The following is a 27,717-nucleotide window of genomic DNA, read 5'->3' on the forward strand; positions in this document are numbered from 1 at the left end:
ACAGTTACCATAACAGTGTCATAACTAACAACCCTCAACATGTCATTATACTCTCAGTAGTTATGGGAACAGAATTCCAAGGCAGCAGTCTATTTTAATGCGGGGCATAATATGAGATTCAATCACCATGAACGAGTGGCTTTGAGGCGGACGGACAGCCTAGTTCAATAGAGGCCTCGTAGCATAGTGTGTGTGTGTGTGTGTGTGTGTGTGTGTGTGTGTGTGTGTGTGTGTGTGTGTGTGTGTGTTAGACATGAGAGGCTATAATAGGCAGTGGGTCTGACCCCGTTACAATGAGAGGAGGGTCATTAAAACAGTAATTACAGGGTTGTTAACGAATAAACAACAAACGGGTTTGGAAATGATGGAAATGATGTGAAGGTCTCCAGCTGCAAATGGAGAAAGAGAGACAGATGGAGAGAGGAGGGGCGGGGGGTGGAGAGAGACAGAGAGAGTGGGATTGATGGACAGAAAGGGGGATGGAGAGGAGAGAGTAAAGGAGAGAGAGAGTGGGTGATGGAGGGAGAGAGGGATGGAAAGGTCCCTCATATGCAAAACTCTAGCAATCAGAATACTGTACAGAAATCACAAACTTTAATACAAGTTATCATGTTCTCCTGCATAACTCAGACAACGTGAAGAATATACATAACATTCATTATTGTAGTAAATAGATAACAGTTTCATCTTAATCTCCACCCCAATGTAAGGTGGATTTGTCACTGTCAGAGGCAGTATTTTTCACTTAGGGAGTGTTGGGCCAAGTTCTAGAACATTGGTTCTAGGTCCTGGAATCCATAGAAATATAATCCATATATCCTTTCTAGAGGCCATAGAAACAGAATATATACAATGTAATAGGTATTTATATGTGTTAGGCCAGATGCTGCAGGTTCTACAATGGTAGGCCAGATTCTACAATGTTCAGGTTCAAGATTGTCAGGCCAGATTCTAGAATGTTCAGGTTCAATATTGTCAGGCTAGATTCTAGAATGTTAGGCCAGGTTCTAGAATGTTAGGCCAGGTTCTAGAATGTGCAGGTACAAGATTGTCAGGCCAGGTTCTAGAATGTTCAGGTTCAAGATTGTCAGGCCAGATTCTAGAATGTTAGGCCAGGTTCTAGAATGTTAGGCCAGGTTCTGTATGGTCTGTAGTCTGTCTTGGTAGAGAGCGTGGAACAGCTGGGCTAGACTCAGAAAGGGAGCTTCACAGTTCTCCATCTCCTTCTGCAATACAGATGCCATGCACACACACATACACACAGAATGAGAAATGTTAGGCCAGGTTCTAGAATGTTAGGCCAGGTTCTGTATGGTCTGTAGTCTGTCTTGGTAGAGAGCGTGGAACAGCTGGGCTAGACTCAGAAAGGGAGCTTCACAGTTCTCCATCTCCTTCTGCAATACAGATGCCATGCACACACACATACACACAGAATGAGAAACATTTTAATCATCGCTTTGTTAGAGGGTATACTATTTTTGGACTTGGTGTTGGCACTTTGGCTCCAGAAGCCTATGAGCTTGTCTGTTGTGTCCAGGTGTGGGTGCACTCACAGCGGACGTCTCGTGGTACTGCAGCCCCTGGCTTTGGGCCCACTCCTGGGCCACCGAGGTCTCCACCTCCCTCCGCGAGGACAGGTCCGACTTGTTACCCACCAACACACCTGAACGTCACAACAACACACACACACACACGCACACAAAGTTGATTACACGCACGCACGCACTAACAAAATGTCCCCAGCTTTGTTCGTTTACTATTCTTGTAGGGACTTCTGGTCCCACAAGAATAGTTAAACACGTACACACACACACACACACACACACACACACACACACACACACACACACACACACACACACACACACACACACACACACACACACACACACACACACACACACACACACACACACACACACACACACACACACACACAAAGAGCACTAAGATCAAGCACCTCCAGATACAGGGGGTCAGAGCTGAGGTGTGTGGTACCTGGGATGTGCAGACCCTGGCAGTGGGCCCTGACCCTCTCCAGCCAGCGGCCACAGCTACTGAATGACAGCTCACTGCTCACGTCAAACACCAGACACAACACAGACGGCTGGCCCCACTGTAGAGGGAGGGATGGGAGAGAGGGGGTGAGAGAGTGGGGTGGAAACATTGAATATTGCATCCATTTAACATTCAACAAAAGAGAGAGGAAGAGAGGGATGAGAGAGGGAAGAGAGATGTGAAGAGAGAGGGATGAGGGAAAGTAGTGAATCCTTTGTAACTTTGAAGACGAGATACGTAGTGGGCCTCACCAACTTCTCACATGCTTCAACAAAGGTTTCCCTCCCGGCAGAGTCAAAGATGTACAGTTCCTGAGAGGGAGAGAAATACTGTCAATCATCACAAAATTATTTTCAGTATGAAAGAAGTCCAGATTGTTGGCTTCTGTAAAAAGCTTCTAGCCAATATAGAGGGAGCGTGGGAGTCCGTCTAGGGAGTGTGTACTCACCACACTGTCGCTTGTCTCTGGGATGTTCACTGACTTCACAACCAGTTCCACTCCAGCCGTCTAGAAAACAACCAAAGCCCAACCATCACACAACAGGCACAACACAACCTAAATCCAACCATCACAACACACGCACAACACAACCTAAATCCAACCATCACAACACAGGCACAACACAACCTAAATCCAACCATCACAACACACGCACAACACAACCTAAATCCAACCATCACAACACAGGCACAACACAACCTAAATCCAACCATCACAACACACGCACAACACAACCTAAATCCAACCATCACAACACAGGCACAACACAACCTAAATCCAACCATCACAACACACGCACAACACAACCTAAATCCAACCATCACAACACAGGCACAACACAACCTAAATCCAACCATCACAACACACGCACAACACAACCTAAATCCAACCATCACAACACAGGCACAACACAACCTAAATCCAACCATCACAACACACGCACAACACAACCTAAATCCAACCATCACAACACAGGCACAACACAACCTAAATCCAACCATCACAACACACGCACAACACAACCTAAATCCAACCATCACAACACAGGCACAACACAACCTAAATCCAACCATCACAACACACGCACAACACAACCTAAATCCAACCATCACAACACAGGCACAACACAACCTAAATACAACCATCACAACACACGCACAACACAACCTAAATCCAACCATCACAACACAGGCACAACACAACCTAAATCCAACCATCACAACACACGCACAACACAACCTAAATCCAACCATCATCACGCAACAACCTACAACCAGCCATCCTCACACAACCACAACGCAACCGTCGTAAAATAACCACACAACAACCTAAAACCAATCATCACAAAACAACCACACAACAACCTAAACCAAACGTCATAACACAACCACACATCAACCAAAACCCAACTGTCACAAACCAGTCTCTTTCATAACAAAATGTTAGAGGCTACAATACGGTGATTTGATTCAAACACTTTGAACTCTGTGTGTTTCCAATGAAAGATCTAGAACACAGATCTAACAGCATAAGACAGGATAAAGGCTTTCTTCCTACTTAGACACAGGAGGAGGAGGAAGGGTGTGTTTTAAGGCTGCACACTGCCCTAATCTTATAGTTTACCTTTTTGTTCTCCGCTTGCTTCCTACACACAACAAGCCCCGCCCTTGTCACTCAAGCAGCACCGCTCCTCCTCCTCGCTGTTAGATTCACTATACATTCTGTTCTGTTGGGTCAAATCCAGTCAACAGATTGTTCCAAACAAGAACGATGCTGCTTTCCACTTTTCTTCTTAATATAAATCATTCTATTTCTAGGATCCCAACAGTCCACCCAAGTGTTTTGATTTATACAGTTGCTTGCGAAAGTATTCACCCCCTTGGCATTTTTCCTATTTTGTTGCCATTACAACCTGCAATTAAAATTGATTTTTTTTGGAGGTTAATATCATTTGATTTTCACAACATGTCTGCCACTTTGAAGATGCAAAATATCATTTATTGTGAAACAAACAACAAATAATACAAAAAAACTTGACCGTGCATAACTATTCACCCCCCCCCCCAAAGTCAATACATTGTAGAGCCACTTTTTGCAGCAATTACACCTGCAAGTCTCTTGGGATATGTCTGTATAAACTTGGCACATCTAGCCACTGGGATTTTTGCCCATTCTTCAAGGCAAAACTGCTCCATCAAGTTGGATGGGTTCCACTGGTGTACAGCAATCCTTAAGTCATACCACATATTCTCAATTGGATTGAGGTCTGGGCTTTGACTAGGCCATTCCAAGACATTTAAATGTTTCCCCTTAAACCACTTGAGTGTTGCTTTAGAAGTATGCTTAGGGCCATTGTCCTGCTGGAAGGTGAATCTATGACCCAGTCTCAAATCTCTGGAAGACTGAAACAGGTTTCCCTCAAGAATTTCTCTGTACTTAGCACCATCCATCATTCCTTCAATTCTGACCAGTTTCCCAGTCCCTGACGATGAAAAACATCCCCACAGCATGATACTGCCTCCACCATGCTTCACTGTGGGGATGATGTTCTCGGGCTGATGAGAGGTGTTGGGTCTGCGCCAGACATAGCGTTTTCCTTGATGGCCAAAAAGCTCAATTTTAGTCTCATCCGACCAGAGTACCTTCTTCCATATGTTTGGAGAGTCTCCCACATGCCTCCTTGCCTGGTCCGTGAGTTTTGGTGGGCGGCCCTCTCTTGGCAGGTTTGTTGTGGTCCCATCTTCTTTCCATTTTTTAATAATGGATTTAATGCTGCTCCGTGGGATGTTCAAAGTTTCAGATATTTTTTTATAACCCAACCCTGATCTGTACTTCTCCACAACTTTGTCCCTGACCTGTTTGGAGAGCAACTTGGTCTTCGTGGTGCCGCTTGCTTGAAGGTGCCCCTTGCTTAGTGTTGTTGTAGACTCTGGGGCCTTTCAGAACAGGTGTATATATACTGAGATCATGTGACAGATCATGTGACACTTAGATTGCACACAGGTGGACTTTATTTAACTAATTATGTGATTTATGAAGGTAATTGGTTGCACCAGATCTTATTTAAGGGCTTCATAGCAAAGGGGGTGAATACATATGCATGCACCACTTTTCCATTAAACATAGATATTTTTTTGAAACAAGTATTTTTTTTCCATTTCACTTCACCAATTTGGGCTATTTTGTGTATGTCCATTACATGAAATCCAAAGAAAAATCCATTCAAATTACAGGTTGTAATGGAACAAAATAGGAAAAACGCCAAGGGGGATGAATACTTTTGCAAGACACTGTATTGCACGTCAAGTCCTAATCGTAATACTTAGTAAAAAAAAAAATCCTAATTAATTTCCCCCCCCCATATAGTGCAGCCCTGGTGTGTGTGTGTGTACTTTGACACATGATACCTATCCAGTTCTATATCTGTGATAACCTCGAAGAAGAAAGGAAGGTGGTATTTTCATTTGGTCCTTTGTAGCTCAGTTGGTACTAGCATGGCACTTGCAACAGCAGGGTAGTGGGTTCGATTCCCGGGACCACCCATACGTAAAATATATGCACGCATGACTGTAAGTCGCTTTGGATAAAAGTGTCTACTAAATGGCATATATTGTTCTATATTATATATATTATAATCACTGAAGTTCCTTTCCAAATTGCACCCTATTCCCTAAATAGTGCACTATTTTTGACCAAAGCTGTCACGACTTCGACCGAGGCAGGCTCTCCTTCCCGTTCGGGTGGCGTTCGGCGGTCGTCGTCACCGGCCTATTAGCTGCCACTGATCCTTTTCTCCCCCTCCCTATGTGTTTATTGGGCGCACCTGTTTTGTATGAGGGTTAATTAGTTGGGCTTATTTAATCAGCCGGCATACACGTTTCTTTGTGCGGGATTGTTTGTATGTAAGTTGGTGTTGGGCTTCATGTTTCTGGACATTATTCATTCCCCACGTGTCTGGGGTAGTTTATTAGTGTACACCCAGTGTGTTAGTAGGGTGGCCTAGTTTGTCTGTGTTTCATTAAAAAGCATTTGTTTTGCAATTGCTGCTCCTGCGCTTTTTCCTTCACACTCCGACACCCAGGCCTTACAAAAGCCTTATGGGGTAGATAGGGAATAGGGTGCCATTTGGACCAAACACCAGTGGTGTAAAGTACTTAAGTAAAAATACTTTAAAGTACTAATTAAGTCGTTTTTTGGGGTATATGTACTTTACTATTTATATTTTTGACAACTTTTACTTCACTACATTCCTATAGAAAATATTGTACTTAACTCCATACATTTTCCCTGACAACCAAAAGTAATTGTTACATTTTGAATGCTTAGCAGGACCGGATAATTGTGAAATTCACGCACTTATCAAGAGAACACGTGGTAATCCCTACTGCCTATGGTCTGGCGGACTCACTAAACACAAATGAATCTTTTGTAAATAATGTCTGAGTGTTGGAGTGTGACCCTGGCTATTTGTAAATAATGTCTGAGTGTTGGAGTGTGACCCTGGCTATCTGTAAATAATGTCTGAGTGTTGGAGGGAGCACCTGGCTATCTGTAAATAATGTCTGAGTGTTAGAGGGAGCACCTGGCTATCTGTAAATAATGTCTGAGTGTTGGAGGGTGTACCTGGCTATCTGTAAATAATGTCTGAGTGTTGGACTGAGCACCTGACTATCTGTAAATGATGTCTGAGTGTTGGAGGGTGCACCTGGCTATCTGTAAATAATGTCTGAGTGTTGGAGGGTGCACCTGGTTATCTGTAAATAATGTCTGAGTGTTAGAGGGAGCACCTGGCTATCTGTATATAATGTCTGAGTGTTGGAGGGTGCACCTGGCTATCTGTAAATAATGTCTTAGTGTTGGACTGAGCACCTGACTATCTGTAAATAATGTCTGAGTGTTGGAGGGTGTACCTGGCTATCTGTAAATAATGTCTGAGTGTTGGAGGGTGCACCTGGCTATCTGTAAATAATGTCTTAGTGTTGGAGGGTGCACCTGGCTATCTGTAAATAATGTCTGAGTGTTGGAGGGTGCACCTGGCTATCTGTAAATAATGTCTGAGTGTTGGAGGGTGCACCTGGCTATCTGTAAATAATGTCTGAGTGTTGGAGTGTGAACCTGGCTATCTGTATATAATGTCTGAGTGTTGGAGGGAGCACCTGACTATCTGTAAATAATGTCTGAGTGTTGGACTGAGCACCTGGCTATCTGTAAATAATGTCTGAGTGTTGGAGGGAGCACCTGACTATCTGTAAATAATGTCTGAGTGTTGGAGGGAGCACCTGTACATCTGTACATTTAAAAAAAAGAAAATGGTGCCATCTGCATTGCTTATTATAAGGATTTTTAAATCATTCATACTTTTACTTCTACTTTTGATACTTAAGTATATTTTAGCAATTACATTTACTTTTGATACTTAAGTATATTTATACCAAATCATTTTTGACTTTTACTCAAGTAGAATTTTACTGGGTGACTTTTACTTTTACTTGAGTAACTTTATATTACGGTATCTATACTCATCATGAGGTAGGAAAATGATGTTGATATATTGAAGCAACATCTCAAGACATCAGTCAGGAAGTTAAAGCTTAGTCGCAAATGGGTCTTCCAAATGGACAAGCATGCTTCCAAAGTTGTGGCAAAATGGCTTAAGGACAACAAAGTCAAGGTATTGGAGTGGCCATCACAAAGCCCTGACCTCAATCCCATAGAAAATTTGTTGGCAGAAATGAAAATGCGTGTGCGAACAAGGAGCCCTACAAACCTGACTCAGTTACACCAGCTCTGTCAGGAGGAATGGGCCAAAATTCACCCAACATATTGTGGGAAGCTTGTGGAAGGCTACCCAAAACATTTTACCCAAGTTAAACAATTTAAAGCCAATGCTACCAAATACTAATTGAGTGTATGTAAACTTCTGATCCACTGGGAATTTGATGAAAGAAATAAAAACTGAAATAAATCACTCTCAACTATTATTCTGACATTTCACATTCTTAAAAAAGTGGTGATCCTAACTGACCTAAGACAGGGAATTTTTACTCTGATTAAATGTCAGGAATTGTGAAACTGAGTTTAAATGTATTTGGCTAAGATGTATGTAAACTTCCGACTTCAACTGTATATACAACATATTTTATCCTACACATTCTACATATATACAACATATTCTATTGAGATACTGTCCATGACTATACATCCCATCATATACATCTATATTTATATTCCGGACTCTGGCATTGCTCATCCTAATATTTCTATATTTCTTAATTACATTATTTTACTTTAGATTGTGTGTATTGTTTTATACTGTCAGATATTACTTCACTGTTGGAGCTAGGAACATAAGCATTTCTCTACACCCGCAATAACATCTGCTACATATGTGCATGTTACCAATACAATTTGATTTGTGTGCAAGACTGCAGCCCACTGCCACACACACACACAAAAGACTGCAGCCAACTGCGCGCGCACGCTCACACAGTCTTCCTCAGCGATATTCCAACCAGCTAATACGGAGACGGGGTAATGAGCTGATGTGATGCATCATGGGAATTGGGAAGGCTCTCTCTCAGTGGAATGTCAATGAGAGCCTGTACAGAATACAGAAATGTTGTGTGTGTGTGTGTGTGTGTGTGTGTGTGTGTGTGTGTGTGTGTGTGTGTGTGTGTGTGTGTGTGTGTGTGTGTGTGTGTGTGTGTGTGTGTGTGTGTGTGTGTGTGTGTGTGTGTGTGTGTGTGTGAGTGAGTGAGTGAGTGAGTGAGTGAGTGAGTGAGTGAGTGAGTGAGTGTGTGTGAGAGCCTGTCCGGAATAAATAGCGGAACAGATTGGTGGGTAGGTAACCTAACAGGCCGTCTGACATTTGAGAGGAAGAGAACGTGAGGAGAATGGAATGGCTGCAGACCGGATGCTGCTTCCTGTCTGTCTATAACCTTTAGTCCAACAGACTGAACCCAGTTAGTTGGAGTCTGGAGTTGGGGTAACATTCACATGCTGTGTGTGTGTGTGGTGTGTGGTGTGTGGTGTGTGGTGTGTGGTGTGTGTTGTGTGTGTGTGTGTGTGTGTGTGTGTGTGTGTGTGTGTGTGTGTGTGTGTGTTGTATCATAATAATGCTCCCCAAAGTGATCTCTCCACTCTGACGGAGCTGTAGTGGAGCAGGTTGAGAGATTCACGTTTCTTAGCGTCCACATCACTAATGAATTATCATGTTCCACACAGTCGTGAAGAGGCCACGACAGTGCATCTTCCCCCTTAGGAGGCAGAAAAGATTTGGCATGAGCCCTCAGATCCTCAAAAAGTTATACAGCTACACCATTGAGAGCATCTTGACTGGCTGCATTACCGCTTGGTATGGCAAATGCAGCGACCTCGAATGCAAATCACTACAGAGGGTGGTGCGGACAGCCCAGTACATCACTGGGGCCAAGCTCCCTGCCATCCAGGACCTCTATATCAGGCAGTGTCAGAGAAAGGGCCGGAAAATTGTCAGACTTCAACCACCCATGCCATAGACTGTTCAATCTGCCACTGTCTGGCAAATGGTACCGGAGAATCGGCTACAGCTCTAACCCCATGCCATAAGACTGCTAAATAGACATCAGACCACAAAATAGTTCATTTAATGGTTACCCAGACTATCTGCACTGACTTTATGCACACTACTATACTGTATATGAGTATTTCTATAAATAATGGAATGCAATGTGTGACATTGGGATCAACATTTCAAAATGGTTTGAAACAAAAATTGTAATCATTTTTATGCAGTTCCACATGTGTACTTAGAGGAATATATGCAAATTGGCCCATACGTCCACTTACAACAACATAGGCCTAGGACTATTCATCCTTTAAGCAGGGTTCATACAGACATTGGAAAGTCAAATTCAACTACTTTTAGGGACTTTTTCAAGCACTTCATTGTAATTTTCAAGGACTTCGGTGTTAAACAATTGTGCGGCAGGGAGCCTAGTGGATAAGAGCATTGGGCCAGTAACCGAAAGGTTGCTGGTTTGAATCCCCGAGCCGACTAGAGGAAAAATCTGCCGATGTGCCCTTGAGCAAGGCACGTAAACCTAATTGTTCCTGTAAGTCGCTCTGGATAAGAGTGTCTGCTCAATTACTCAAATGCAATAATTTTGATTTATGTACATATAGGGCTTAATATAGAACCCCCCCCCCTCACACACACACACACACACACACACACACACACACACACACACACACACACACACACACACACACACACACACACCAAAAAAAGCATGCAAAAAGTGTCAAAAGAAGTATGCCCTTACCACTTTAAGAATAATACGTTTTTTAGGCCTTGCCAATGCATTGATTTTGTAATTATTATTATATTCTAAAATGTGTGAGAATAATGTGTGCTGACTAAATAAATATGATGTATGCATGGTGATGTTTCTGTAGAATATGTGGCCTACGCAGGCACAGATAATAAAGCCATGAATAGCGGTAACATTAATCTCACCATCTCTGTTTTTAGAATGACCATGCTCCCAAAAGCCAGGTTCCTTTTGTCATGGAAGGATTGGTTTGGAAAGCCAAGATGAAGCCAGCATTAGATATTATTCATTTCTGAGCTCCAAGTTCAACTAGGCTACTTCAAACCCCTTGTATTATTTAAAATTGCAGGTGTAACATGGAAACCGAAATGTATTTGTCATGTTATGTCATTACGAGCTCATATTGTGAATAAGCCCACTAGGCTATGTCATTTGTTGTCATTATATCCAGAATAATTCATAGGAATAGAGTTGGGTGTTGCGCAATCGCCTATCCTACACAATTAGGCACAGTAAGGGTCCAGTTCGAGGCACGAAAACATGAACTCATTACCATGATGCCTTCTCTGTTAAATCTAACGAGACCCTGCTGTAAATCAAGCAGACTACAAGACTACAACAGAGGATCAACATTGATTCGCTAGGGATAATAGATCCAATGTGAATCCAGACACAACGGTCTTCACCGGAGTAAGGAACGAGACACCAAAACATTCTGGACATTTCTCAGGAACACCTTTTTTTCCGCATTTGGGCTGTTGTAGCATGGCATGCGCTTTCACAGCAGCTGTTCATCACTTGAATGTCATTCCGAATATTCCTTCCTGGAACAGATGATGATGTGTGAAATGATCACGGCGTAATTAAACAGCTCAACACCAAATGCGCATCCAACAAGTACTTTACATAATTATTGAAGAACCGTGTTAATGACAGCATCAATTTAGGTTTGAAGTATCAAGGTATGGTTATTCTTTCAGTTAGAAGCATTCTATTTGGGATTTGTGAGCCCATGAAAACTGTTTTCACCCTGTAGCATAAGGAGACACAACATGTTATGTAGTTGCAGTGCATTTCGGAGATCTCTGTACAAAAAACAGTTTGACAGCTAGATCCAGGACTCTTACAGGGTTCAAGTTCAACAATTAAACTGATTAATGGTTAATACATGATATAACGACAACTTAAGACTCCCATAAATGCAAGGACAGAAACGTAATGTTTTACGTCACACGATTTTGGACAAATCCATCAAGACAACAACCATGAGAAAGGGTTAAACATAGGTTTTAAATCAACTCGTGAATTGTATAGCTATGATCCACCCTTATATCTTAATGTAATGACATGAAAAACATTGTCAGATTATTACAATGACTTATCAACAGCTGTAACAGCTTGTCCAGTGTAGGAACTCCTCACTGGTTTGCAACTGCACATAGGGACAAAGATTGTACTTTTTGGAGAAATGTCCTCTGGTCTGATGAAACAAAAATAGAACTGTTTGGCCATAATGACCATCGTTATGTTTGGAGGAAAAAGGGGGAGGCTTGCAAGCTGAAAAACACCATCCCAACCGTGAAACACTGGCTTAAGGACAACAAAGTCAAGGTATTGGAGTGGCCATCACAAAGACCTGACCTCAATCCCATAGAAAATGTATGGGCAGAACAGAAAAAGTGTGTGCGAGCAAGGAGGCCTACAAACCTGACTCAGTTACACCAGCTCTGTCAGGAGGAACGGGCCAAAATTCACCCAACTTACTGTGGGAAGCTTGTGGAAGGCTACCTGAAACGTTTGACCCAAGTTAAACAATGTAAAGGCAATGCTACCAAATACTAATTGAGTGTATGTAAACTTCTGACCCACTGGGAATGTGATGAAAGAAATAAAAGCTGAAATAAATCATTCTCTCTACTATTATTCTGACATTTCACATTTTTTAAATAAAGTGGTGATCCTAACTGACCTAAGACAGGGAATTTTTACAAGGATTACATTTTAGGAATTGTGAAAAACTGAGTTTAAATGTATTTGGCTAAGGTGTATATAAACTTCCGACTTCAACTGTATCTACCTCAAATACCTGGTACCTCTGCACATTGATCTGGTACTAATACTCCCTAGAGCTCCATTGTTGTGGATTTTGTTCCTTGTGTTACTATTATTATTATTTTGCATTTCATATTTTTTTTACTCTGCATCATTGGAAAGAGCATTTCACAGTAAAGTCTACAAAAGTTGTATTCGGTGCATGTGACAAATAAAATGTGATTTGATTTGTCTCTGTTCACTTAGACCGGTGTGTCACAACAACACACACTCACACCAGTGCGTTGTTGTTATGCAGTGTGTGCGGTCAATGAGTCATGTCGTAGCTGACATGATTACTGCAGACATCGTTGAATCTTAATTCTGAGCAGATATTTAACAGAGTTTTTGGAATATCAACACAGTTCTTCCATTAAATGTGTTTTGGTAAAATGTTCAGTGCATAGGAGTCTGTGGGCAGAGTTGTATGATTTGTTAAACTTTGAAATCAATGTTTTTTTTACATTTTAAGTGAAGAATCTGAGTTGGCAAGAGCACAAACAAACAGATCTGGGAGACCAGGCTAGAGAGAGACCAGTGTGTGTGTGTGTGTGTGTGTGTGTGTGTGTGTGTGTGTGTGTGTGTGTGTGTGTGTGTGTGTGTGTGTCTCAAAGTTATTTTCTCACCATACTGTAGTTCTTCTGGAAGTGTGCTCCATCACTACGGAACATCTGAGAGAGAGCACTTTTCCCCACTGCTGCATCTCCTGAAAAGGGGAAGGGTGGCGCGACAGAGAGAAACAGAGAGAGACAGAGATTAACAAACACCATTGTAAATACAACCTATTTTTATGTTTATTTATTTTCCCTTTTGTACTTCAACTATTTTTACATAATTTCAACACTGTACATAGACATAATATGACATTTGAAATGTTTTTATTCTTGTGGAACTTTTATACCTGTAATGTTTACTGTAAATGTTTTATTGTTTATTTAACTTTTGTTTGTTATCTATTTCCCTTGCTTTGGGAATGTAAACATGTTTCCCATGACAATAAAGCCCCTTGAATTGAAATCGAATTGATAGAATACATACGTCTCTTCCATGTTTACCCTACTCAAACGTGTAATCCTAGAGTTAGGTAACTTGCAAATGCTTGTAAAACTGTTAGCTATATAGGGCCTTTTGTAACTTAGCTAGCTAGCTAAGTTAGCTACTCTGTCCTATCCAACGTTTTGCAAGCTAGCCTAACTATCAGCTAACTGTTACTTTCTTTACAGTATAGACGTTGTCATTCCCAAATCAACTTCTTAGCAACGAATACATTTCTAAATCTTACCTACAAGAAGGCACCTTGCTCTTAATTTCACCATGGCAGCGTACAAACAAATAAATATATTAGCAAAATGTTCAAAAGTGCTTTGTGTTTTTTATTTTACACTACAGAATCTTCCTTCCGCCTCGGCAATATGGACACGACGCGTTTCCTAGCAACCTGAGCAGAAACGCTATCACCGATCCAACCAACAAGCGCGTATCAATATCTGCGCTGTCATTGGCCAGCTGTGTCAACGTAAGAGCGTTGACGTCAACCTGAGCCCAACGTGACTGTTCCCTTAATTACCGCTAGATGGAAGCGTTCATTGACTGTAGACCATTATTCTAGCAATTAGCCTACTGAATTTTACTCCCGTGTTAGAGCCAGTAAGGCATTAAGAATTGTTTTATGTACTGCCTCAGTGATATTTTCAGTGCAACGCATCCCATCTTTTAGAATAGCTAATCAACATCATTTGAATGCACACAGGTAGATTCATATCTATAAAACATGCGATGCTTGACAGGCCATCATTTCTATCGTAATGTTCTATAGTAAGTAGGCCTAAATTATATCTCCTAAATGCCATCCCTGTTGTGTCCTAAGGTTATTAGAAGCGAAAATTAGACTGCCAAAGTCTATGTAAGTCTTCCCCCTCAACTCAGTTTTCTCTCCTCTCTCTCTTTTCCGGCTATGACAAACGACCTGCACATTGACTCTCCAATGGGCCGTAGTGATGTGTTGAGCAGAGGCGCGTAACACTGTGAGGATCGGTTGTAGAACGGGGTTACGCGCACGGACACATTTCTACAAATGTCTACAAATTCTTTCTCTCTCTCGTTCTTCACCACGGCATTAGGGAAGAGAGAGATTGTAACAACACTGTATATTTACACATAATATGACATTTGAAATGTCTTTATTCTTTTGGAACTTCTGTGAGTGAGTGGCAAGATTTGTGACCTGTTGTTCACGAAAAAAGGGCAACCAATGAAGAACGAACACATTGTAAATACAACCCATATTTGTGTTTATTTATACATATGACATTTGTAATGTCTTTATTCTTTTGGAACTTCTGTGAGTGTAATGTTTACTGTTCATTTTATTGTGTATTTCACTTTTGTTTATTATCTACTTCACTCGCTTTGGCAATTTTAACATATGTTTCCCATTCCAATAAAGCCCTTGAATTGAGAGAGAGAGGGAGAGAAAATCACAACACAGGCAGATAGACAGCAACAAACACGAAGCGGGGAAATTAGATAGAACCAAATAGAATGAAGGGGGAGTTGGCGATTGAGAAAGTGAGATAGATAGGGTCAATAGACTGGGCGATACGGGATATATTGATTTTAGGAATATTGTGTCAAAATCCGTTAAAATAACTCTGTGTTCCCTGAGAGACGGGAAGGGAGAAAACACACACGCACCGTCCGGAGTCCGAAAATGGAGGGCATGGCATATGGAGCTGGGAAGGCTGGAGGAGCTTTCAACCCTATAACGTTCTTCCAGCAGCCACACACCATCCTCCGGATCCTCTCTTGGGTGAGTACCGTTACAGTTATATCGTCTATACCGTTACAGTAGCTAACGTGCTGCTCATTTCAGGCTAATAACAGCGGCGGTCCCGAACGACGGTCGTTTGTTATGTATGTATGTATGGTTGACTCAAAATGTGCGCCTCTCGCTGGCTGCTTCCCCGTTTCTCAATTCTCACTTTCCCACCAGTGCGTGCATGTGTACTATAAGCCTAGCAGACCTGTCGTGTTAGCAACACTGTCCAAATATGTTGTAGTCTAGTTGGAACCTGAAACATGGTCAATGTTTTGGGGATGCAAGCAACAAGGCGCACGACTTATGTGGCCTACGATTTTGAAGCGGTTGTAGCTATTGAACCTAGAGAAATGCAGCCATACGCACTGTGCCCACGTGTTTTGTTGTAGTGTGTGCTTTGCCCCCTGTTCGATCTGTTAAATCCGAGGTTCCATCCCAATTGGCATCCTTTTCGCTCTACAGTGCACTACTTTTAACCTGGGAAATAGGGTGACAACTGTAAATCAACAATTCGTTTTTAGTTACTCATAAGAATTTGAGAAAAATTTAACTATTTTGGCTATGCATAAAGAATACATGCCTGGGCCTCCCGAGTTTCCTCTGACACATTGGTGCGGCTGGCTTCCGGGTTAAGTTAGCAGTGTGGCTTGGAAGGGTCGTGTTTCGGAGGACGCATGGCTCTCCCGGTTCCATATGGGAGTTGCAGCGATGGGACAAGACTGTAACTACCAATTGGGGTAAAAAAAATACCAATACAAACAAATAAAGATTCATGCCTTTCTATTCCTTACTAAATGAACTTGCAACTAGTCCACATATAGTCTACACATTGATTATTTATAGTGATCCAGTGGGCCTATAGTACGAACAATAAACTGTCTGGCGTATCAGCCTTCACAAGGGGGGGTTTGTGTTTAGAGGGTTGTACATACCATTGAAAGGTCACCTATAGGCCACAACGATGACAGAATAAGATAAAGGCTCAGTCCACTGTTCCACTGATAAGAAATACCCCTTTAGGAACAGACAGACAGATGGAGAGACAGACAGATGGAGAGACAGACAGATGGAGAGACAGACAGATGGAGAGACAGACAGATGGAGAGACAGACAGATGGAGAGACAGACAGATGGAGAGACAGACGGGCAGAAAGACAGATCGACAGACAGACCGAGAGAGACTCAATGCCATATAGTCTACTCATCTATTTCTTACCAATGCTACAGAACAGAAATAGCAACACTCATCCACTCCCTGTAGTGTATGTGATGGATAACCATAGAAATATAATCTATTGAAGGGACCTTACCATTCAAGTCAATTATGGTATAATAGGTGGTAGATTGTATTTATATGGGATAACAGTGCTGAGGTCGCAGCTCAATGAATAGACTCTGTATAGAGATGGCATGTTGTGGGAAAAGAAGTGTGTGTGTGTTTACGTGTACGCACACACATTTGTCACATTCACCATTAGTACAACTGTGTCACTTCCTGTTTTCGCTTCATGGATGATAATAATTTCCTGTGTAACATCTGCAGCTCCGCCTCCAGGCGTGACCTCAGAGAAACACCTTGGTTACTGTACCTATGGTAACAGCAGCAATTAGGACTAAACATATAAAGATGTCAGTTGTTTTCATGTTTTCCCTCTTTCTTATTCTTTCTCTCGAATCTCTCTTCCTTTATTCTCTTTCTCCTCCTTATTCTCTCTATCGCACTCTCTCTCTCCTTATTCTGTATGTCTCTACCTCTCTCTCCCTCTCCATCTCTCTGGCTGGTGTTGAGTTACAGTATATACAGGCTAAGTAGCAATACAGTTGCAGAATCACACATAGGTAGCAGACAGAGCGAGAGGGAGAGAGGGAGAAGGGGGAGAAAGGTAGAGTGAGAAAGGGGGAGGGAGAGAGAGAAAGGGACAGCTCTCATCTAACATCTCGCTCGCTCTCTCTTTCTTTCTCGTTCTCTCTTGTTTTCTTTCTCTCTCCTCCTTCTGTAAAGTTATATGGACTACGCATGTACATTAGCAGTATAGTACCTATATGTTCAGTAGTGTTGAATTTGGTGTCAGAGGTCAACAGCATAGAAATATAATCTCTAGAAGGGGCTTGGAACCTCTGGGCAGGAATCAGGATTCTATGGTCAGGGGCCTGTCAGTACCAATGTGCCCCACATTCTGACACCATACTGCTAAACACATTAGGCCTAATGACTAAAGCTCAGAGTACTGTACACTCACTCACTGTCTCTCACACACATACACACACGCGCGCGCAGGCAGGCAGGCATGCTAATGCAGACACATTCGCACACAGGCTCACACACACACACATGCACACACAAATATAAATTATTCTGGCAAACCTAATGCCTAATTTCAAAATGGCCCATCGGATTGTCACAAGATCAGGACCCCACATGGTGGCCTGTACAATGCCTGCTTTGATTTGGGCCTGGGGCCTTGAGATGAGAAGGCTGCATACAGGACAGGGCCTTGGAGAAAACACATTTACCTTCTAGAGAGAGGGGAGGGAGGGAGGGAGAGAGAAGGGGGGAGGGGAGAGAGAGGGCAAGAGAAAGGGAGGAAGAGAGAGAGAACATTCCATGTGATGCCAAATACAATTCTGACCCAAGACCTTTTCTAACCCAATCAGCTACTAAGTGTGAGTCCCAAATGGCACCCTATTCCCTAAATAGCGTAGGGCAATGACCAAAAGTAGTGCACTATATAGGGAATAGGATGTCATTTAATGTGTCTGTTGATCTGAAATGCAGTGGTGTGAAAGATCACTAAGTCCCAAGGGGGACGTTGATTCCCAAAGCCTTGTGAGGGATTTACTGGGGGAAACACCAGGGGGTTTTAATATAGAGAGTAAAAGGTCCAATTAATATGAAGGGAACTCCCCTATATACACACACACACACACACACTCACATAAACACTCTGATTTGAGTCTTCATGTGCAACGATATGCTTCCTTTCAGCTCCAATGCAGGTGTAATATTCAAATAAGGTGTCAGAAACCATTCTACCAAAAAAGTATGTATGAACACCTTTCATGTGTGTATGTGTTTGGCCTATTTTGATATTAGAATGATAGACAAGGATTGGAATGAGGCGTGTGTGTGCTTCATTTCTCAAGAGGACCTAGGGGAGATGAGAGATCAGTACCTCTATTCCTCCCTCTATCCATCCCTCTATCCATCTAAACCACTGGGAGAAAAGGTCCTATCTGTCTAAACCACTGGGAGAAAAGGTCCTATCTGTCTAAACCACTGGGAGAAAAGGTCCCATCTGTCTATCTATACCACTGAGAGAAAAGGTCCCATCTATCTATCTATACCACTGGGAGAAAAGGTCCTATCTGTCTCAACCACTGAGAGAAAGGTCCTATCTAACTAAACCACTGAGAGAAAAGGTCCTATCTGTCTAAACCACTGGAAGAAAAGGTCCTATCTGTCTAAACCACTGGGAGAAAAGGTCCTATCTGTCTAAACCACTGAGAGAAAAGGTCCTATCTATCTAACTAAACCACTGGGAGAAAAGGTCCTATCTAACTAAACCACTGAGAGAAAAGGTCCTATCTATCTAACTAAACCACTGGGAGAAAAGGTCCTATCTATCTATCTAAACCACTGGGAGAAAAGGTCCTATCTATCTAAACCACTGGGAGAAAAGGTCCTATCTATCTAAACCACTGGGAGAAAAGGTGTCAATCCCCCTGCCCTTTCCTGTTCTGGCTGCCTTTATTTTCTTCTATCTTGAGCACTGGTCCCTCTTTAGCACTCATCTAATTGAAGTGATCTGTGAAGAAAGAGAGTTAGATAGGACCTTTTCTCTCAGTGGTTGAGACAGATAGGACCTTTTCTCCCAGTGGTCTAGACCGATAGGACCTTTTTTTCTCAGTGGTATAGATAGATAGATAGATAGATAGATGGGACCTTTTCTCCCAGTGGTTTAGACCGATAGGACCTTTTCTCTCAGTGGTATAGATAGATAGATAGGACATTTTCTCTCAGTGGTATAGTTAGATAGATAGGACCTTTTCTCTCAGTAGTATAGATAGATACATAGATAGGACCTTTTCTCTCAGTGGTATAGATAGAGACATAGATAGGACCTTTTCTCTCAGTGGTATAGATAGATAGATAGATAGATAGATAGATAGATAGATAGATAGATAGATAGATAGATAGGACCTTTTCTCCCAGTGGTTTAGATAGATAGGACATTTTCTCTCAGTGGTATAGTTAGATAGATAGGACCTTTTCTCTCAGTAGTATAGATAGATACATAGATAGGACCTTTTCTCTCAGTGGTATAGATAGAGACATAGATAGGACCTTTTCTCTCAGTGGTATAGATAGATAGATAGGACCTTTTCTCTCAGTGGTATAGATAGATAGATAGATAGGACCTTTTCTCTCAGTGGTATAGATAGATAGATAGATAGGACCTTTTCTCACAGTGGTATTGTTAGATAGGACCTTTTCTCTTAGTGGTTTAGATAGATAGGGCCTTTTATCTTAGGGCAATTCATAATTCCATTGACATCAATAAACAACTTAGTGAACATTCGATTTAAGGGAAATATAGGATTTGCCCCTTAGTAGAAATAGCTTGTAGTAGGTATATTCTGCCAATGTTTATACTGTAGGTATATTCTTCCAGTGTTTATACTGTAGTGTAGTACTGTAGGCAGTGGTGGAACAAGTACCCAATTGTCATACTTGATTAAAAAAAATATAAAGTTACTCAAGTAAAAGTGAACGTCAGCCAGTAAAATCCTACTTGAGTAAAAGTCTAAAAGTATTTGGTTGTAAATATACTTAAGTATCAAAAGTAAATGTAAATGCTAAAATATGTTTATGTATCAAAATTAAAAGTTGAAATCATTTAAAATGCCTTATATTAAGCAAAGCAGACAGCTCCATTTTCTTGTTTTTAAAATGTACGGATAGCCAGGGTCACACTCCAACACTCAGACATTATTTACGAACGATGCATTTGTGTTTAGTGAGTCCGCCAGACCAGAGGCAGTAGGGATGGCCACGTGTTCTCTTGATAAGTGCTTGAATTTGACCATTTTCTTTTGGTGGTCAGGGAAAATGTATGGAGTAAAAAGTACAATATTTTCTTTAGGGATGTAGTGAAGTAAAAGTTGTCAAAAATATAAAAAGTGAAGTACAGATACCCAAAACAACTTAAGTAGTACTTTAAAGTATTTTTACTTTAGTACTTTACACCACTGACTGTAGGTATATTCTGCCAGTGTTTATACTGTAGTGTAGTACTGTAGGTATTTTCTGCCAGTGTTTGTACTGTAGGTATATTCGGACAGTGTTTATACTGTAGGGAAGTACTGTATGTATATTCTGTCAGTGTTTATACTGTAGGTATATTCTCTCTGTGTTTCAGTAGAGATATCAATAAAATGTATTTATTTATATAGCCCTTCTTACATCAGCTGATGTCACAAAGTGCTGTACAGAAACCCAGCCTAAAACCCCAAACCTCAAGCAATGCAGGTGTAGAAGCACGGTGGCTAGGAAAAACACGCTAGAAAGGCCAAAACCTAGGAAGAAACCTAGAGAGGAACCAGGCTCTGAGGGCTGGAGATTATAACAGAACATGGCCAAGATGTTCAAATATTCATAGATTACCAGCAGGGTCAAATAATAATAATCACAGTGGTTGTCGAGGGTGCAACAGGTCAGCACCTCTAGTAAATGTCAGTTGGCTTTTCATAGCCGATCATTCAGAGTATCTCTACTGCTCCTGCTGTCTCTAGAGAGTTGAAAACAGCAGGTCTGGGACAGGTAGCACGTCCGGTGAACAGGTCAGGGTTCCATAGTCAGAACAGTTGAAACTGGAGCAGCAGCACGGCCAGGTGGACTGGGGACAGCAAGGAGCCATCAGGCCAGGTAGTCCTGAGGCATGGTCCTAGGGCTAGTGTGTATATAGTAGTGTGTGTGTATAGTAGGTATAGTCTACTATCTTGGTGTGTATGGCTGACACTCAACACACTTCTTTCTGATCCTTCCCTCCTCTTCCCCTTTCCTAATCTCTCCCTCCCACCTTCCTTCCCTCCCTCCCTCCTATCCTTCTCTCTTTCCAGTTTTTCTCCATTGTGATCTTTGGTTCTATAGCCAACGAGGGTTACGTGAACCGACCCGACGAGACCCAGGAGTTCTGTATCTTCAACAGGTGACACACACACACACACACACACACACACACACACACACACACACACACACACACACACACACACACAGTAGTAGTTACTGCTCCTATTTTATGACTCTATCTGATCTCTTTGGTAATCCATATGTGCATCTCATCTGTTATGGCTGTTATTACTTGATGTTGCCCTACACATTTCCCCATTGATTGATTGATTGACAGGAACCAGAATGCGTGTAACTATGGACTGTTCATGGGAACTATGGCCTTTCTCTGCTGTCTGGCCTTCCTGGCCCTGGATGTCTACTTCCCACAGATCAGCTCCGTCAAGGACCGCAGGAAGGCTGTACTGGCAGACGTAGGGGTTTCAGGTGAGTGGAGAGGGGGAGAGAGCGAGAGGGAGGAGATGTATGGAGAGGGAGTAAAGGGGAAATGAGCGAGAGGATGGATGGGAAGAGGGGAGAGAGGGGATAGATGTGTGTAGAGGATGGATGGGGAGAGAGGGGATAGATGTGTGTAGAGGATGGATGGGGAGAGAGGGGATAGATGTGTGTAGAGAGATGGATGGGGAGAGAGGGGATAGATGTGTGTAGAGGATGGATGGGGAGAGAGGGGATAGATGTGTGTAGAGGATGGATGGGGAGAGAGGGGATAGATGTGTGTAGAGGATGGATGGGGAGAGAGGGGATAGATGTGTGTAGAGGATGGATGGGGAGAGAGGGGAGATGTGTGTAGAGAGATGGATGGGGAGAGAGGGGATAGATGTGTGTAGAGGATGGATGGGGAGAGAGGGGATAGATGTGTGTAGAGGATGGATGGGGAGAGAGGGGAGATGTGTGTAGAGGATGGATGGGGAGAGAGGGGATAGATGTGTGTAGAGAGATGGATGGGGAGAGAGGGGATAGATGTGTGTAGAGAGATGGATGGGGAGAGAGGGGATAGATGTGTGTAGAGGATGGATGGGGAGAGAGGGGATAGATGTGTGTAGAGGATGGATGGGGAGAGAGGGGATAGATGTGTGTAGAGAGATGGATGGGGAGAGAGGGGATAGATGTGTGTAGAGGATGGATGGGGAGAGAGGGGATAGATGTGTGTAGAGGATGGATGGGGAGAGAGGGGAGATGTGTGTAGAGAGATGGGGAGAGAGGGGAGAGATGTGTGTAGGGAGAAGAGAGATGTGGAAGAGGGTGGGTAATGTCTGTGTCCCACCTGCTCATTTAATGAGAAGGAGCTTAACAACAACAGAAAACAGAAACGGAAAACAAAATGGTATATCTACAGTGGTTTTCAACTACTGGTTGTCTAATGTTGCTGCTCACTTCCTGTCATGGGAGAGAAAGACACATCCATTACAAGCGTATTAGACTGTGTGCGACAGGGGTTCTGCCTTCTGAGGCGGATGTAGTTACCATAGGAACAGGTTTCTGAGTGACAAGAGGGTATGACATGGTCACTGAGTTTTGAGTTGTATAGTGAGCCTGCTTCTTTATTTCAAATCAAAGTTTATGGTTGAGTACACAGATTTGCAGATGTTATCTCTCTCTCTCGCCATCGCTCTGTCTTTCTCTCTCCTCTCTCTCTCTCTGCCTTTACTTTCTCTCTCTGTCTCCCTCCTTTCTCTCCATCTTGTTTTTTCTCTCTATTTCTCCATCTTTCCATCTCTCTCTGTGGTAATATGATCTTTACTATATTGATCTTGGCTAACCATCATCATTCGGGGCCCTGAACTGACCTGTATGTAACAAGCACAATGATTAGGCAATATGTAACAGCAATCTCTGTCGTCCACTCACCCCCCCCCCCCCCCCCCCCCCTCTCTATCTCTTTATCATTTCTGTACCTTTAGTTCTAGTGAGCTAACATGTAAGATTCAATGTAACCTTTCTAACTTCTGTTTTCTCCCTCCTTTCCTTCCTTGCTGCTCCCGCATCCTCCTTTCATCCTTCCCTCCTCTCTCACCCTGTCCCTCTACCTCTCTCTCTCTCTCCCTTCCATCCTCCTCCCCTTCTCTCGCTCTCTCTCTCCCTCCCTCCTTTCATCCCATCTCCCTTCCTTTCCTCCCTCTCTCTTTCTCTTTCTCTCTCTCATTCTTCGTGTAGCGTTCTGGTCCTTCATGTGGTTCGTGGGATTCTGTTTCCTGACCAACCAATGGCAGGCGGCGAAGCAGGAGGACAACCCCCTGAGGGAGGGAGGGGATGCCGCTCGCGCTGCTATCACCTTCGCCTTCTTCTCCATATTCACCTGGGTATGGTGCACTTTACCCCTTCATCCCTATCTTCATTTTACAGTATCTTCAGTGAAAATGTTCAGAAGAACAGCCACCAATGGGCCCAGACATCTAAGTATATGACCCTCCTCATTTAGCAGGCACTTCTATCCAGAGCAACTTATTAAACTGTCAACACTGGAACATATTTTTAGTACATGGTGCATGTGGGAATGAACCCCACATAACTGTTGTTGCCAGCACCAAGCTCAAGCCACTGAGCAATCGGGACCAACCAGCACCTCTGCCATGACCTTTGATCCCTATGTCCTACCTGGTGTCTCTCTCTCCTCTAGGGTGGGCTGACTCTCTGCTCCATGGAGAGGCTAAAGAGTGTGTCCTTCCAAGAGGAATACCAGAAGCTGTTCACCCCTCAGCCGCCCATCCCACTAATATAATTTGTGTTCTTCTAATAACCTTCTAGCTCCCTTTGCTTTTAAAACTGCAGTCTGCAATTACAACTTTTCACCCCCAGCCCCCTATCCCACTAATATGTGTTGTTCTAGTAGGAAACCTCTATCTCCAAATCCTCTGCAGCTAACCTCTTATTGCTTCTAGTCAGACGATGCTGTGACTGAAATCTCGCACACAGACACACACACACACGCAGACTCCCATATACACACACACAGCGTAGGCAGGCATCTACGGTAGTGTGAAAAGCTGGCAAATTAGTTTGGTGTCTTTATAACAAAAGCCTTAAATGCTTTAGCTATTCAATAAATATGCACATTTAGTGAAAATACATTTTTATCACATTTACATTTACATCTTCTTGTGCTCTTGTATTTTTCATCTGAAGAGTGAATGATTGTTTGTTTTCACCAAACCAAAAAACAGCTAAAAAACTGCTTTGATAACTAACTGACCCTGAGTGACTCAAGGCCTGTGTCTAAAAGGGCACCCTATTCCCTATATAGTGCACTACTTTTGAACAGAGCTATAAAGGGAAAGGGGTGCCATTTGGGACATGATCAAGCAATTGAATAAAGATTTAACCTAGCTTTCCAGACAACTAATTCAATTCACTTTTCCTTCTTTCTTTATTTCACTCTCCCTTTCAAACCTAATCCACAAATGCTGCATTTGTTTATCATCTCTTACACTTCAACCTAACCACAACCCATCCACTCCAAATCTCCACCTCCACCCCCTACGATACCCATCCACCGTTCAACTACCCCCTCAAAACTTCCCTACCGACTCCTCTCCACCTTACCCCTTAACCTCCTCCACCTTCTTCACCCTCCTCCCTTCTATTTCCCTCCACCTCACCACCTAATCTACACACCTCTACCTCTCTCTCCACCTACCCCGTCCCTAACTTCCTCAAACCTCCCACCGCACCTTCTTCACCCCACCCCCCAACTATGCCCTCCCACACCACTCTCTTCACCCCCCAACCCCCAACTATGCCCTCCCACACCACTCTCTTCACCCCCCAACCCCAACGATGCCCTCCCACACCACTCTCTTCACCCCCCAACCCCAACGATGCCCTCCCACACCACTCTCTTCACCCCCCAACCCCAACGATGCCCTCCCACACCACTCTCTTCACCTCACCCTCCCTCCCACAACCACTCTCTTCACCTCACCCTCCCTCCCACAACCACTCTCTTCACCTCACCCCCCCAACCCCAACGATGCCCTCCCACACCACTCTCTTCACCTCACCCTCCAACCCCAACGATGCCCTCCCACACCACTCTCTTCACCTCACCGTCCCTCCCCAACTATGCCCTCCCACACCACTCTCTTCACCCCCCCAACCTCAACGATGCCCTCCCACACCACTCTCTTCACCTCACCGTCCCTCCCCAACTATGCCCTCCCACACCACTCTCTTCACCCCCCCAACCTCAACTATGCCCTCCCACACCACTCTCTTCACCCCCCCAACCTCAACTATGCCCTCCCACACCACTCTCTTCACCTCATCCCTCCCTCCACAACCACTCTCTTCACCTCACCCCCCCAACCACAACTATGCCCTCCCACACCACTCTCTTCACCCCCCAACCTCAACTATGCCCTCCCACACCACTCTCTTCACCCCCCAACCCCAACTATGCCCTCCCACACCACTCTCTTCACCTCACCCTCCCTCCCACAACCACTCTCTTCACCTCACCCCCCAACCACAACTATGCCCTCCCACACCACTCTCTTCACCTCACCCTCCCTCCCACACCACTCTCTTCACCCCCCAACCTCAACTATGCCCTCCCACACCACTCTCTTCACCCCCCCAACCCCAACTATGCCCTCCCACACCACTCTCTTCACCTCACCCTCCCTCCCACAACCACTCTCTTCACCTCACCCCCCCAACCCCAACTATGCCCTCCCACACCACTCTCTTCACCTCATCCCTCCCTCCCCAAGGCGACCCAGTCCTTCTTCGGCTATCAGAGGTACCAGTTGGGGGCCGACTCTGCTCTCTTCTCCCAGGACTACATAGACCCCAGCCTGGATGCTGGGGCAGCCGGGGACCCCTACACCTCCTTCACGGCCGGGGGGGACGACCTGGGACAAGGAGACCCTGTGGAGGGGTCCTCCTTTCAGGGGAATAACGGCGAGGGGGGTGGGAGGTACCAGGAGTACTGAGGGTTGGAAGTAGGGATGAAAGGAGGATGGGGGAGTAGAGGGGGGTGGGGCGTGGGAGGATTGAAGGGTAGAGAGTGGGAAGAAGTGATAGATGAAGGAGGCGTGGAGGGGGGAGCCAGTGCTTGGGGAGGACCAGAGGGATGGAGGGAGGACAGGAGGGGGGAGTGGTTGGAGGGATGGATTGAGAAGTGGAGGAGGAGTCAGGATAAGTGTGTGGGTGGGGGGAACATTCAGTCACATAACTGACTTATAACAGAGTTACATTCATTAGTTGGACCAAAGCATAGTTCTTAGGCTGTAGCAAGAAGGCAAAGCCATTGTGGTGTAGATAGTTCATCACAGCTGCTACCAAAACAGATCTCTTCATCACAGATATATGTTTTATAGTTATAAAATAATAAATCCCAAGTTTCAATGTACATAAGAATGCTTATTAGCTGTTCATGTTTTTGATGTATCATTGGCCAAAACATGCCTCTAAGTATACTGTGTATCGAAACTAATCTCTTACTGTAGTTTGACCACAGATAATCTCATAATACAAAGTGACACTCATCAATGTCATGCCTCTGTCTGATGTAGCCTATCTATCACCGACCCACACACCCATCTATATCACATTTAATCTATCGGTATAGGGGTGTTAAAAAATAATATAACTATATTTAAGGGCATTACTGTGCTTTCTAAAAAGTCTAACTTAGGCTACTCAGTCAGTATGCTGTGTTATTTTGCTCAGATACAAGGAGAGGAACTAGTTTTATCATTCCCTTGACCTATTTCCATTCAGGGTCCAGAGAATTCGTTTATATTTTGGAATAAAAAATAATTTCAGTGAAAATACTCAAATTGTGTTCTTTACCCAACTATGGATATCTATTTGTTTTATTTGTTTTAATTTAACCTTTATTTAACTTGACAAGTCAGTGAAGAACAAATTCTTATTTACAATGACGGCCTACCCCGCCAAACCTGGACGACGCTTGGCCAATTATGCGCCGCCCTATGGGACTCCCAATCACGGCCGGGTGTGATGTAGTTAGGAATGTGTGAACTTTCTCTTGCAATAAACTGCAACAAAACAAAAATATGGCGTTAAAACATTTTTTCTTGATGTGATGATTAACCAATAAAAGTCAATAAAATACAACACTGACAAACGTTACAGTGAATTAATTTCTGGTCTTTCTTGTCGGGGTGGTGTTGTGTCTTTCATGGATTAAGGTTGACATCTGCTGGCCAGAGATGACATTGCAGCCATAAACCAATTTAGCATTTATATTCTCTTACATTTATAAGCGAAACGACGTCAATAAAATCTTATAACTGTCTATGCCACTAGCATTACTACTAATAATACATTTTCCACA

At 43.3% G+C, this 27,717-nt stretch overlaps 2 protein-coding genes across 4 annotated transcripts; one reads left to right on the top strand and one right to left on the bottom strand.

The window, feature by feature from the left end:
* Positions 1–572: 572 nt before the first annotated feature.
* Positions 573–13,909, bottom strand: LOC129844753 (intraflagellar transport protein 27 homolog). Of its 2 annotated transcripts, XM_055912841.1 has the most exons (8): positions 13,748–13,909; positions 13,092–13,171; positions 2,507–2,566; positions 2,310–2,369; positions 1,999–2,116; positions 1,554–1,663; positions 1,305–1,394; positions 573–1,116 (listed from the first exon to the last, which is right to left on the bottom strand). In XM_055912841.1, the coding sequence occupies exons 1-8, from the start codon at positions 13,779–13,781 to the stop codon at positions 1,108–1,110; spliced, it is 561 nt and encodes a 186-aa protein (XP_055768816.1). In that variant the 5' UTR covers positions 13,782–13,909; the 3' UTR covers positions 573–1,107. The 2 variants fall into 2 exon arrangements, with proteins under 2 accessions (XP_055768816.1, XP_055768815.1); XM_055912840.1 differs by having other exon boundaries at positions 573–1,394.
* A 586-nt stretch (positions 13,910–14,495) lies between these two features.
* Positions 14,496–27,512, top strand: LOC129844752 (synaptogyrin-1-like). Of its 2 annotated transcripts, none has more exons than XM_055912839.1 (5): positions 14,496–15,274; positions 21,404–21,492; positions 21,694–21,842; positions 23,571–23,716; positions 24,034–26,119. In XM_055912839.1, the coding sequence occupies exons 1-5, from the start codon at positions 15,176–15,178 to the stop codon at positions 24,133–24,135; spliced, it is 585 nt and encodes a 194-aa protein (XP_055768814.1). In that variant the 5' UTR covers positions 14,496–15,175; the 3' UTR covers positions 24,136–26,119. The 2 variants fall into 2 exon arrangements, with proteins under 2 accessions (XP_055768814.1, XP_055768813.1); XM_055912838.1 differs by lacking the exon at positions 24,034–26,119 and adding an exon at positions 26,126–27,512 and having other exon boundaries at positions 14,829–15,274.
* Positions 27,513–27,717: the final 205 nt, after the last annotated feature.

This window comes from Salvelinus fontinalis, unplaced genomic scaffold, assembly GCF_029448725.1.
Source record: "Salvelinus fontinalis isolate EN_2023a unplaced genomic scaffold, ASM2944872v1 scaffold_0222, whole genome shotgun sequence".
Taxonomy (NCBI): domain Eukaryota; kingdom Metazoa; phylum Chordata; class Actinopteri; order Salmoniformes; family Salmonidae; genus Salvelinus; species Salvelinus fontinalis.